Raw genomic sequence first — 14,611 nt, 5'->3', positions numbered from 1 at the left:
CTAGTCTATAGTCTAGTCTATAGTCTAGTCTATAGTCTAGTCTATAGTCTAGTCTATAGTCTAGTCTATAGTCTAGTCTATAGTCTAGTCTATAGTATAGTCTATAGTCTAGTCTATAGTTTAGTCTATAGTCTAGTCTATAGTCTAGTCTATAGTCTAGTCTATAGTCTAGTCTATAGTCTAGTCTAGTCTATAGTCTGGTCTATAGTCTAGTCTATAGTCTAATCTATAGTCTAGTCTATAGTCTAGCCTATAGTCTAGGCTATAGTCTAATCTATAGTCTAGTTTATAGTCTAGTCTATAGTCTAATCTATAGAATTTTAATAGTCTAGTCTATAGAATTTTAATAGTCTAGTCTATAGTGTAGTCTATAGTCTAGTCTATAGTCTAGCCTATAGTCTAGTCTATAGTCCTGTCTATAGTCCTGTTTGTAGTACAGTCTATAGCTCATGTTCATCGTTTTCGATGCCCGAGCGTTGTGATGTTCAGAACTCGTAATTTGGATACGAAAAACAGACTAGCCAAAGACCAAAACATAGCTATTACCTTACAAAGATTGTTGTAATACTTAGTAAGAGATCGGTTGTAAGCAGCCGAATTCATCAAAAAGCAGAAAAATTGTTTTAGAGCATTATATGAGAGTTTTTCTTAACTGATAAGAAAAAAAAAATATTAATTTAATGGTCAAACAAATTAAAGTTTTTATGCTTATAAAAGCAATTTATTAAGTGTTTTATGTACGGTTTAAAATATGCTTCATTTGAAATTGATGTCAAATTTTAATAACCCTAACATTTTATAATTAAATTTAAGATTTTGAAGGGCGTTAGTAATTTATATGCTAAAATTTTCGCTTAAGTTTTCTTTTGTAACACAAATGTCTAGTCGTGGTGCTTCTTTTAAAGGCCAATTACATATTTATCTTAATTTAATTAAAACTATTAAACAATAAAAAAAATGTTTTGTTCATTTCACACTTTAATAATACACCAAAGTTAGACAGCCACCAGTTAACATGGGCTTATTATAATATACTAGGTTTTTGGAGAGGCGCTCTATTGTTTGACTATAAATGAATGGTAACTAAAAACCTTGTTAACTAAAGCTACATCTGGAATAGAGTTGTTAAGATCTAAAATTAATGAAAATAATACGAATATAATGCTACCGTGCCATCTTCTTGTCACACACAGGCAGCCACTTAAGTGAAACAAATTTTTTATAAGTGTTAAACGTAAAAAAAATAACAATAAAACGTTTAAAGCTAACAATGAATTAGAAAAGAAATACATACATAACAACAATAAAACTGTCAGACTAACAAAATAATAGAAGTTTGTTTCTTAAGTCTTTTGTTTTGTTACCAAACAAAGAAGTTTGTTTCTTGTCTTGTTTAACAATAAAAGAATTTTTTGGCCTTAAATTATAAAATCTTTTCACTTGATTACTTTTTTTATATATATTTTTTCTTGTTTAACAAAAATTACAAAATTTCTCAAAAACATTAAATTAAAATCAACAAAAAAATATTTTCCCTTTTTATGACCAAAATGTTTGGTGCTTTAACATGCGAATTATTACCACGAGCTACATGGCGAATGAAGCATTACCTCATAAATAATCCATCATAATATAAACTGGTAACAAAATTTTATAATAATATCTTAACAGTTTTACATCATAGCAGCAAAAACAAAAAAAAAAAAAACAACTTGTCTAATATCAACATCAATACCATGATCTTTACCCAACAACAGCAACAAAAAATGGTTAATCAACATGAAAAAAAGCAACAGCTCATCCTCAGCAACAGCTTCTTTTGCGCATTTTTAAAGTTTATATGAAAATAGAGTCATAGTTAAGGAAAAAAAGTGGCAGCAAACAGTTTCATTACAAACAAAATTTTTGTCGGTTTTTTGTTGTGCATTTATGTTGGTGGAAGTTTAATTTTTTTCTCTTCTTTATTTATATTTTGAATTTTTTGTCAATAACTTAATGTTACAATGTTTCGACTGCCTTCAAGGGGGAAGATTGTGTGTATTTTTAAAGTGAAACTTTAATTTTCATAGTCATGTAATGCCATTGACATTGCATTTAGGTACATGTGTACCTCAAAAAGTACATCTATCCATCAATGAAACCGACAAGAAAACACGAAAAGCTATTTTTTCCAAGATTTATGTTTTGTATTGTCTGGCTGTAATCTTTAAAGATTTTTTCTATCAAATTCATACGAATATATTTTTCTTAGGTTTTATTTTATTTACACAATGGTTTTTTGTTTATATGAAAATATTATTTGAATTTTTATGTATATTTATTTTTGTTAGTTATTAATTTACATTTAATTGCCGAATATTTGTTTAGTAAAACTAAATTTCTATAGAGTTTTCATTGATTTGTAACATTAGCCAAGGACAAGGTTGATTCATAATGAAATGTCAATAAGGATTCTTTTCTATGATTCTTAATTGACGAATTGACTTTAAACAAATGACTTAAATATTGGCAAAGTATTAAGAAGTCCAGAGTTTTATGTAGAAATGTCCAGTCTTATATTGTGTGATCAGTTTTCTATAGAAAATTGTACGATCCGTGTTCTATAGAAAATTGTGAGATCAGTGTCCTATAGAAAATTGTGTGATCAGTTTTCTATAGAAAATTGTGTGATCGGTATTATATCGAAAATTGTGCGATCAGTTTTCTATAGAAAATTGTGCGATCCGTGTTCTATAGAAAATTGTGCGATCAGTTTTCTATAGCAAATTGTGAGATCACTGTTCTATAGAAAATTGTTCGATCCGTGTTCTATAGTAAATTGTGCGATCTGTTTTCTATAGAAAATTGTGCGATCAGTTTTCTATAGAAAATTGTGCGATCAGTTTTCATTAGAAAATTGTGCGATCAGTTTTCATTAGAAAATTGTGCGATCAGTTTTCATTAGAAAATTGAGCGATCAGTTTTCCATAGAAAATTGTGCGTTCAGTTTTCCATAGAAAATTGTGCGATCCATGTTCTATAGAAAATTGTGCGATCAGTTTTCTATAGAAAATTGTGCGATCAGTTTTCTATAGAAAATTGTGCGATATGTTTTCAATAGAAAATTTTGCAATCAGTTTTCTATAGAAAATTTTCCAATCAGTTTTCTATAGAAAATTGTGCGATAACTTTTCAATAGAAAATTGTGCGATCAGTTTTCTATAGCAAATTTGCGATCCGTTTTCTATTGAAAATTGTGCAATCCGTGTTCTATGGAAAATTGTGCGATCAGTTTTCTATTGAAAATTGTGCAATCCGTGTTCTATAGAAAATTGTTCAATCAGATTTCTATAGAAAATTGTGTGATCAGTGTTCTATAGAAAATTGTACGATTAGTTTTCTGTAAAATTGTGCGATCAGTAATCTACAGAAAATTGTCAGATCAGTATATAGATGTCTTTAGAAAACTGTTCGATCAGTTAATTTTCTAGAGAAAATTGTGCGATCGTTAACTTTTCTTGAAAAAAATGCGATCGTTTCAAGAGAGAAAATCGTTCTTTATAACACTGCGCAATAGCTCGATCATTTTTCTAGAAAGAAAATACACCCAATTTACTAGAAAACATTGCATTAGAGATAAAATTTCTATAGAAAATATTATGGATTCTTTCCGATTCCATTATTAAAGTATACCGATTAATGAGTTTTTAAGACGATTTAACCATGTCCGTCCATCTGGCCGCCAGACTGTTCATGTAAACCTTTTGGTCAAAGTCGCAATTATCAAGATAATTTGATTAAATTTGGCACATAAGCTTTTATTATAATGGAGTCTTTAGAAAATGTTTGAAATCGATTCGTAACTTCGTAACACACGCAAAGAAAATTTTTAAAAAAAAGTATTGTAATATATGCTTATTTGTTATGTAAACTTTAATACATATATAAATAAAAAAGTGAAAATAAGAAAAAAACCAAAATTAAGTTTACGTTAAACATATTTACTCCAATGGTCATCATCTTCATTATTTTAGCCACAAAAATTCATATACAATTTTAATTATGATCATCTTTCTGCCAGCATCATGAGATAAGTGCATAAAGACAAGGCGCAGTACGGTAAATATATTTATTTTTATAAAAATATATACATTCATATATGTATGTACATATACACGTGCAATTTGAAATATGCGTAGATATGTTTTCATAAGTACTTGTATACATAACTTTTTTTATATTTTGTTGCATTTTATTAATGAATGAATCCTTTCCAGTTTAACTACTTTAAAGATAAACGCATGAGTATACATACTACACATGCATGTATGTATGTATGTAACACATAAGAGGTAAAATACGTTAAAAAATGTTAAGTAACTTTCGTCATGATAAAAACATTCGCAATTTTATTAATTTTTCGAATATTTTCTTTTACTGTTTCCCTCCTCTTACTGTCATTCACTATTTTAAAGGCTGCAATGACCCATTTTAATATACATTACATGAAATAAGTTTAATGTAGACATGTGGTATAAATCAAAGGGAATGCGAATAATTATGCCAGTCAAAAGAAACTGGAATATGTTGAGATTTATTTAATTTATTTCAAAATAATTAAGTTTATAGTAGATGTAATGTTGTCACTTGGGAATATGGCGATCTTTAGGAAATAATGCTATCAATTATTTTTTTATAAAAATTATATATCTTTGGTCAGTTTTTTATAGAATGTGATCAGTTTTCAATAGAAAATTGTGTGATCAGTTTTCAATAGAAAATTGTGTGATCAGTTTTCTATAGTAAGTTTTGTGATCAGTTTTCTATAGAAAATTGTGTGATCAGTTTTATATAGAAAATTGTGTGATCAGTTTTCTATAGAAAATTGTGCGATCAGTTTTCTATAAAAAAATTGTGAGATTAGTTTTCTATAGAAAATTGTGAGATCAGTTTTCTATAGAAACTTGTGTGATCAGTTTTCTACATAAAATTGTATGATCAGTTTTCTACATAAAATTGTATGATCAGTTTTCTATAGAAAATTGTGAGATCAGTTTTCTATAGAAAATTGTGAGATCAGTTTTCTATAGAAAATTGTGAGATCAGTTTTCTATAGAAACTTGTGTGATCAGTTTTCTATAGAAAATTGTGTGATCAGTTTTCTATAGAAAATTGTGTGATCAGTTTTCTATAGAAAATTGTGTGATCAGTTTTCTATAGAAAATTGTGTGATCAGTTTTCTATAGAAAATTGTGTGATCAGTTTTCTATAGAAAATTGTGTGATCAGTTTTCTATAGAAAATTGTGTGTTTAGTTTTCTATAGAAAATTGTGTGATCAGTTTTCTATAGAAAATTGTGTGATCAGTTTTCTATAGAAAATTGTGTGATCAGTTTTCTATAGAAAATTGTGTGATCAGTTTTCTATAGAAAATTGTGTGATCAGTTTTCTATAGAAAATTGTGTGATCAGTTTTCTATAGAAAATTGTGTGATCAGTTTTCTATAGAAAATTGTGTGATCAGTTTTCTATAGAAAATTTTGTGATCAGTTTTCTATAGAAAATTTTGTGATCAGTTTTCTATAGAAAATTGTGTGGTCAGTTTTCTATAGAAAATTGTGTGATCAGTTTTCTATAGTAAGTTTTGTGATCAGTTTTTTATAGTAAGTTTTGTGATCTGTTTTTTTATTGAAAATTTTGAGATCAGTTTTCTATAGAAAATTATGAGATCAGTTTTCTATAGAAAATTCTGAGATCAGTTTTCTATAGAAACTTGTGTGATCAGTTTTCTACAGAAAATTGTATGATCAGTTTTCTATAGAAAATTGTGTAATCTGAAAATTATGTGATCTTTTTTCTATAGAAAATTGTATGAATAGTTTTCTATTGAAAATTATGTGATTTGCTTTCTATAGAAAATTGTATGATCAGTTTTCTGTAGGCAATTTTGTGATCTCTTTTTTATAGAAAACAGAGCGATCAAATTTGTAAACTGATCACACAATTTTCTTAAAATATTATGTGATCAGTTTTCTATATAAAATTGCGTGATCATAACATTTTCTATAGAAAGCTGATCAAAAACCTTTCTATAGCAAATGTTTTCTATAGAAAATTATGGGTTTTCAGAAAGAACATTTCTGTGAAAATTTATGCGATTCGTATTCGATGTCAGATTATGACCAACATTTGTTGCCTTAATACCGATCAAACTACTTAATTAAGTTGGTAATAAAAGTCCAATGCCCGCCAAACTTAAAATAGAGTAATTATTTAAATTCCGGTGCCCTACTGTGATTGTATATTAATAAATTTATACTGTTAATATGTACTTTTCAATAGTTAAAATACAATAATAATAAAATTGCATTTTTTTTTCGCTCAACCTTTGAAATATAACCCAAATTATCAATTATTTTTTTATAAAAATTATATATCTTTGGTCAGTTTTTTATAGAATGTGATCAGTTTTCAATAGAAAATTGTGTGATCAGTTTTCAATAGAAAATTGTGTGATCAGTTTTCTATAGTAAGTTTTGTGATCAGTTTTCTATAGAAAATTGTGTGATCAGTTTTATATAGAAAATTGTGTGATCAGTTTTCTATAGAAAATTGTGCGATCAGTTTTCTATAAAAAAATTGTGAGATTAGTTTTCTATAGAAAATTGTGAGATCAGTTTTCTATAGAAACTTGTGTGATCAGTTTTCTACATAAAATTGTATGATCAGTTTTCTACATAAAATTGTATGATCAGTTTTCTATAGAAAATTGTGAGATCAGTTTTCTATAGAAAATTGTGAGATCAGTTTTCTATAGAAAATTGTGAGATCAGTTTTCTATAGAAAATTGTGAGATCAGTTTTCTATAGAAAATTGTGCGATCAGTTTTCTATAGAAAATTGTGAGATCAGTTTTCTATAGAAACTTGTGTGATCAGTTTTCTATAGAAAATTGTGTTATCAGTTTTCTATAGAAAATTGTGTGATCAGTTTTCTATAGAAAATTGTGTGATCAGTTTTCTATAGAAAATTGTGTGATCAGTTTTCTATAGAAAATTGTGTGTTTAGTTTTCTTTAGAAAATTGTGTGTTTAGTTTTCTTTAGAAAATTGTGTGATCAGTTTTCTATAGAAAATTGTGTGATCAGTTTTCTATAGAAAATTGTGTGATCAGTTTTCTATAGAAAATTGTGTCATCAGTTTTCTATAGAAAATTGTGTGATCAGTTTTCTATAGAAAATTTTGTGATCAGTTTTCTATAGAAAATTGTGTGATCAGTTTTCTATAGTAAGTTTTGTGATCAGTTTTTTATAGTAAGTTTTGCGATCTGTTTTTTTATTGAAAATTTTGAGATCAGTTTTCTATAGAAAATTATGAGATCAGTTTTCTATAGAAAATTCTGAGATCAGTTTTCTATAGAAACTTGTGTGATCAGTTTTCTACAGAAAATTGTATGATCAGTTTTCTATAGAAAATTGTGTAATCTGAAAATTATGTGATCTTTTTTCTATAGAAAATTGTATGAATAGTTTTCTATTGAAAATTATGTGATTTGCTTTCTGTAGAAAATTGTATGATCAGTTTTCTGTAGACAATTTTGTGATCTCTTTTTTATAGAAAACAGAGCGATCAAATTTGTAAACTGATCACACAATTTTCTTAAAATATTATGTGATCAGTTTTCTATATAAAATTGCGTGATCATAAAATTTTCTATAGAAAGCCTTTCTATAGCAAATGTTTTCTATAGAAAATTATGGGTTTTCAGAAAGAACATTTCTGTGAAAATTTATGCGATTCGTATTCGATATCAAATTATGACCAAAATTTATTGACTTAATGCCGATCAAACTACTTAATTAAGTTGGTAATAAAAGTCCAATGCCCGCCAAACCTAAAATAGAGTAATTATTTAAATTCCGGTGCCCTACTGTGATTGTAAATTAATAAATTTATACTGTTAATATGTACTTTTCAATAGTTAAAATACAATAATAATAAAATTGCAATTTTTTTTTCGCTCAACCTTTCCAATATAACCCAAATTATTTATTTGATATTTTTCCCAGACTTCTTCATTATTATTTATTACGATTTTTGCCAACACCCCAAAAGAAAACCTTTAAGAGTGATGTAGTGCATGATTTTTAATAAAATTTCATTTTAATTCACTTTCATTAGTGTCATTTTAATTATTTCATCATTTATCTCATGGCTTGATTAATGTTTATTTACTTATAATTAATTATTTTAACTTTTTATCCATAATAAAGTAAAAGTTTTTTTTTATATATACAATTTATGTTAAACATCAATATTTTTTAAAATATTATTAAACGTATTGTGAATAGTTTTGTTTAAAGTTTGTTTAAAGTTCAAACGCAAAACTTAACTTTAACTGATGGGTTTTAAATTTTTACTTAAAATTGACCATTAATTGTGGGAGTAAATTTTATTTAATTTGATTTACGTTTACGTGTCTTCTTTTTATGTTCATTTCATTAAATGTTTATTGTAGATAATTTCCGTTTTTTATACATCATCATCATCATGATGATTTTTAAGCGTGTGACAATGTCCATTTCGTAAATTTAAAAAAGTATAATAGTTATTATTATTATACCCTACACCACTTTAGTGGGGAGGGTATATTGGGTTTGTGCTGATGTTTGTAACGCACAATAATATTGGCCCTATACCCACCTTAAAGTATACCAATCGGCTCAGAATCATTTTCTGAGTCGATTTAGCTATGTCCGTCCGTCTGTCCGTCCGTCTGTCCGTCCGTCTGTCCGTCCGTCCGTCCGTCCATGTAAACCTTGTAATCAAACTACAGGTCGCAATTTTGAAGATAATTCAATGAAATTTGGTACATGATCTTCTATTGTCCCAGGGACGAAGCCTATTGAAAATGGTTAAGATCGGTCCATTATTTCACCTAGCCCCCATACAACTGAACCCCCCAATAGGGCTTATAATCCTTGTAATCAAACTACAGGTCGCAATTTTGAAGATAATTCAATGAAATTTGGTACATGATCTTCTATTGTCCCAGGGACGAAGCCTATTGAAAATGGTTAACATCGGTCCATTATTTCACCTAGCCCCCATACAACTGAACCCCTCGAATAGGGCTTTTAAAACTTGTAATTAAACTACAGGTCGCAATTTTGGAGATAATTCAATGAAATTTGGTACATGATCTTCTATTGTCCCAGGGACGAAGTCTGTTGAAAATGGTTACCATCGGTCCATTACTTCACCTAGTCCCCATACAACTGAAACCCCGAATAGGACTTTTAAAACTTTTAATCAAACTACAGGTCGCAATTTTAGAGATAATTCAATGAAATTTGGCACATGATCTTTTATGGTACCGTAGATGAAGCCTATTGAAAATGGTTACTATCAGTCCATTATTTCACCTAGCCCCCATACAACTGAACCCGCCGAATAGGGCTTTTAAGTTCATAATTATGTTTAATATACTCATATCTCGACAAAAAGCTGCAATAACCAAGTTGTATACAAGACTTGATGACCCCCATGAATTCCATAATAATAGGTTCTCATATGACCCTAGCCCCTATGAAAAGCCCCCATCAAAATTTCACTTAAATGTCCACAATTTTATTCAACAATAAACGGCTTAAGTATGTACATATATCTAAGGCAAGGTACAATTCAACTTAAATGCTTTATTATGGCAACTAAATCACATTATATTTTTGTCAAAGGTGTAGGGTATTATATGGTCGGCCTCGCCCGACTATAATTTCTTACTTGTTTTTTATTTGTATTTATTGTTGTTTATGTTTTTACCTTAACCCATAAATAGGTTTTATTACCAATTTTTTTATTTATAGACATATCTATAGTGTTTATATATAAATTTTTATATTTTTATGAGTTCAAAAGTTATAAGGTGCAAAGGTATTGAAAGATAGATAAGATTAATACAAATGAACTAATATTTTGTGTTGTCTATGAAATAGTTCAGGAAATAATAGTCTTAAATTAAGAGACATGCATAAAATTTGATTAAATTAAATTATCGATTTGTATAACTAGTTTGTTTATAGAGGATGCTATATTTAGCATCCTCTAATCTTTAGCTGATTGAATGAATAAATTGATTAGTTTTGTTAACTTTTAAAAATTTTGATATTTTATGTTAACATTTTGGAGCTAAGTGTGATTCTATATAACAAATATACTAAAACATTATTTCCATATTTTAAAAAGTCGATAGTTTACTTTCATTGTTATGAATATTTATTTTATTAAATTCTTAAAATTTAATTAAATTTATGACTCTCTGAATTTTGATTGTTTTGATAACAAATTTATAAAAATTATATGATATTGCGTAAAAACAAAACCCGAAGATTTTATGATCAGTTTTATGCAGAAAATTGTGAGATCAGTTTTCTGTACAAAAGAATGGGAGCAAATGTCTATAAAAAAGTGTGTGATCTGTATTCATTAGAAAAGTGTGTTTTCTATAGAAAAGTGTGTGATCAGTTTTCTATAGAAAATTATGTGATCTATTTTCTAAAGAAAATTGTGAGATTAGTTTTCTGTACAAAAGTATGGGAGCAGTTTCTATAGAAAATTGTGCAATTAGTGTTCTATAGAAAAATGTGTGATCAGTTTTCTATAGAAAAGTTTATGATAGTGTGATAAGTTTTCTAAAGAAATGTGTGTTATCAGTTTTGTGTGATCAGCTTTCTATAGAAAAGTGTGTTATCAGCTTTCTATAGAAAAGTGTGTGATCAGTTTTCTATAGAAAAGTGTGTGATCAGTTTTCTATAGTAAAGTGCGTGATCACTTTTCTATAGAAAAGTTTATGATCAGTTTTCTATAGAAAAGTGTGTGATCAGTTTTCTATAGAAAAGTGTGTGATCAGTTTTCTATAGAAAAGTGTGTGATCAGTTTTCTATAGAAAAGTGTGTGATCAGTTTTCTAAAGAAAAGTGTGTGATCAGTTTTCTAAAGAAAAGTGTGTGATCAGTTTTCTATAGTAAAGTGCGTGATCAGTTTTCTACAGAAAAGTTTGTGATCAGTTTTCTATAGAAAAGTGTGTGATCAGTTTTCTATAGAAAAGTGTGTGATCAGCGTTCTATAGAAAATTGTGTGATTAGTTTTCTATAGAAAAGTGTGCGATCAGTTTTCTATAGAAAAGTGTGTGATCAGTTTTTTATAGATAAGTGTGTGATCAGTTTGCAATAGAAAAGTGTGTCAGTATTCAAAAGAAAAGTGTGAGATTAGTTTTCGTTCTATAGAAAAGTGTGTGATCAGTTTTCTATAGAAAAGTGTGTGGTCAGTTTTCTATAGATAAGTGTGTGATCAGTTTGCAATAGAAAAGTGTGTAAGTTTTCAAAAGAAAAGTGTGTGATCAGTTTACTATAGAAAAGTTTGTGTTCAAATAGCGTGTGAACAGTTTTTTATAGAAAAGTGTGTGATCAGTTTTCTATAGAAAAGTGTGTGATCAGTTTTCTATAGAAAATTGTGTGATAAGTTTTCTATAGAAAAGTGTGTGATCAGTTTTCTATAGAAAAGTGTGTGATCAGTTTTCTATAGATAAGTGTGTGATCAGTTTTCTATAGAAAAGTGTGTGATCGGTTTTATATAGAAAAGTGTGTGATCAGTTTTCTATAGAAAAGTGTGTGATCGGTTTTATATAGAAAAGTGTGTGATCAACGTTCTATAGAAAAGTGTGTGATCGGTTTTATATAGAAAAGTGTGTGATCAACGTTCTATAGAAAAGTGTGTGATCGGTTTTCTATCGAAAAGTGTGTGATCAGCGTGGTACAGACAATTTTGTGATTAGTTTTCTATAGAAAAGTGTGTGATCAGTTTTCTATAGAAAATTGAGTGATCAGTTTTCTATGAAAAAGTGTTTGATCAGTTTACTATAGAAAAGTGTGTGATCAGTTTTCTATGAAAAAATGTTTGATCAGTTTACTATAGAACATTGTACGATCAGTTTTCTATGGAAAATAGTTCAATCAATTTTCTTTAAAAAAATATTGTGATCCGTTTTCTATAAAGATCTATTTTCTACAGAAAATTGTGCGATCAGGTTTAAAAATATAATTGTTCGGTTTTCTATACAAAATTGTTTGATCACTTTTCGATAGGAAATTGTTTGATCACTTTTTCATAGGAAATTGTTTGATTACTTTGCGATGCGAAATTGTTTGATCACTTGTCGATGGGAAATTTTTTGATCACTTGTAGGTGGGAAATTGTTTTCGATAGATAATTGTTTCAGTAATTTTCTCTACAAGCTTGTTTTAGCAGTTTTCCATAGAAAATGGTTTGTTTAGTTTTCTATACCAAATTGCTTGATCAGTTTATGTTCAAAGAAAACCGATTTATGTTGAGTTGAGTTGTTAAATTCAATAATGTTTATGTCAATTATCGTCAAGGGTATAACAGCCCTTGACGATAATTGACAATTTGCTTAAAATTGTTTTTAGGATAGATTTAGCTTTGAAAAACTTATTCAAAATTGCATTTAAAAGTTATAACTTTTGTTGCATAATATTTTTCATGGTTGAGGTAAAATGCATTTTTTGTTTAAGTCCAATGTTGTAAGTGCAACACATTTTGTTATTAAAATAAAGTATTATTTTAAATATTACTTAGTTTGTTATTTTCAAAATAAATTATGTTTAACTTACCAACTGCATATTTACGAAAATATCCAAAGTAAAATTAGTTTTTAATTAAACTTTAATCCACTATATTAATTAAGTTACTTTTTTCACTTGTGCTAAATAATCAATTATATGAGTTTTACCTAGAATAACAAATATTAAAAAAAATTTAATTTTTTTATAACATAAATGCACTGAAATATTAATTATATTTGTATTAGCGATAATTAATTCAATTGAAAAACTGTAGCATTACTGTATGAAAGTTATGAGCATAGACAAAAAAAAAACGTTATAATTTAATTATCATTTATGTGCAGCAGTATTTTCACTATTTGCATTTTGTTTTTTTTTTTTACAAAAATATAGTTTTTTTGTTTGTTTTAATGTTGTAACCGAAAACGTTACTAACCACTTAGAGAAAAAATATTGAAATTTGTTAAAAGTTTTCAAAATATATTTTATTTTGAAATTTACCGTTTGGAACAACTCGACCGTTTGAATGTTCGTTGCAGACTGAGAGTGCGCTTGGTATGGTACTTCCCTGAAATGAGGCAGTAGTGGAAGAAGAAAAAAAAAATCCACAAAAAAATTCATACATATAAAATCATGAAATAATAATGATTTTTTGTTTCTTTATTTATATTTTTTTTTTGCTTAAAATTTGTATATTATATCTTTTGTATTATTTTAGTTTTAAAGCAGCAGCCGCATATGTTGTTTATGAGTTTGTCTGCTTTTCATAAGGTGGTTTGGTTTTTAAAGTTTTTGGTTTTTATTGTTTCTTGAATTTTAAAGTTATTCACAAAATGTTTAGCAACATGTTGCTAAGCAATGCACAGCCGTACAAGCAACAACAATTTTAACAAATAACAAAACAATAGTAAACAAAAAACAATTGTCTTTAGTTTTTTCCAACAACCGGTGTTTTTTCTACTTCTTTATCTGCAAGATGCTAGTTGCTTTTTTCTAAGGCTGTGCGCATGCGCAATTGAAATCAAAATTCAACTTTTTGTTGTTGTTTATGGTTTTGTACAACATTTGACTTTGTTTTGTAAATAAAGAAGTTAATATTATTAAAAAAACAACATTAACAATAACAAAATGTGTTCCAGAAGTAAAACAAAAAAAAAAAAAAACTAAGAAATAAATATGTAAATGTTTTGAATATTTCATATTCGTATTGTTTTCATGCAAAGTGTTGTTGTTATTTTTATTGTTTTACATTTGGTAATCACGACATACATACATACTTATCATCATCACCACACCACCATCCATAGCATTATTATTGTTATTAGAGGCAGTTTACATTTTTGTTCATCATCTTTTTTTTTTGGCAAACAATGAAACCGAAACCTTTAGGCCTGCTAACTACGTTTCAAATTTCAAATAACTTGACGTTTTTGACTTTTCATGCTGAAGACAGTCAAACAGGGCATGACTTCAATTTTAATACGTTTTACAAATATGAAGGGGAAACATTTACTATTTGTTTAAGGTTGCAAGTCGTAGCACGAATACTTTAATAATCAATTACTAATTAGTTATAATTTTGTACAAGATAAATTTCATATTTTTTGTCGATATTTCGGCACAATGTCAAACGTGGTATTTATAAATGTCTTTTTGTATGGAAAAATTTAAAAAAAATATGTTTTAAAATTTTTTGGTTAAAACTTAGGATTATAAGACCCTTGCTAAAATAGTGTAGTCTATAGTCTAGTCTATAGCCTAGTCTATAGTCTAGTCTATAGTCTAGTCTATAGTCTAGTCTATAGTCTAGTCTATGGTCTAGTCTATAGCCTAGTCTATAGTCTAGTCTATAGTCTAGTCTATAGTCTAGTCTATAGTCTAGTCTATAGTCTAGTCTATAGTCTAGTCTATAGTCTAGTCTATAGTCTAGTCTATAGTCTAGTCTATAGTCTAGTCTATAGTCTAGTCTATAGTCTAGTCTATAGTCTAGTCTATAG

General features: G+C 27.9%; 1 protein-coding gene across 2 annotated transcripts in view; it reads right to left on the bottom strand.

Moving 5' to 3' along the window:
- The window catches only part of LOC119602229 (transcription factor SPT20 homolog), a 34,878-nt gene extending 21,725 nt beyond the window's left edge, over positions 1–13,153 (bottom strand). Inside the window, exons 1-2 of one of the 2 annotated variants that reach the window (XM_037953622.1) lie at positions 13,051–13,153; positions 12,663–12,781 (exon numbers count right to left, since the gene is read on the bottom strand). In XM_037953622.1, the coding sequence (XP_037809550.1) occupies positions 12,663–12,671 (9 nt within the window). In that variant the 5' untranslated portion in view covers positions 12,672–12,781; positions 13,051–13,153. The remainder of the gene's footprint in view (positions 1–12,662; positions 12,782–13,050) is intronic. The other variant, XM_037953623.1, reaches the window with a different exon arrangement.
- Between the last annotated feature and the right edge of the window lie 1,458 nt (positions 13,154–14,611).

This window comes from Lucilia sericata, unplaced genomic scaffold, assembly GCF_015586225.1.
Source record: "Lucilia sericata isolate MDLA Ls3-8-SP2 unplaced genomic scaffold, ASM1558622v1 Contig000215F_arrow, whole genome shotgun sequence".
NCBI lineage: Eukaryota > Metazoa > Arthropoda > Insecta > Diptera > Calliphoridae > Lucilia > Lucilia sericata.
The sequence above is the reverse complement of the archived record's forward strand: the minus strand, read 5'-3'. Positions and strand labels throughout refer to the sequence as shown.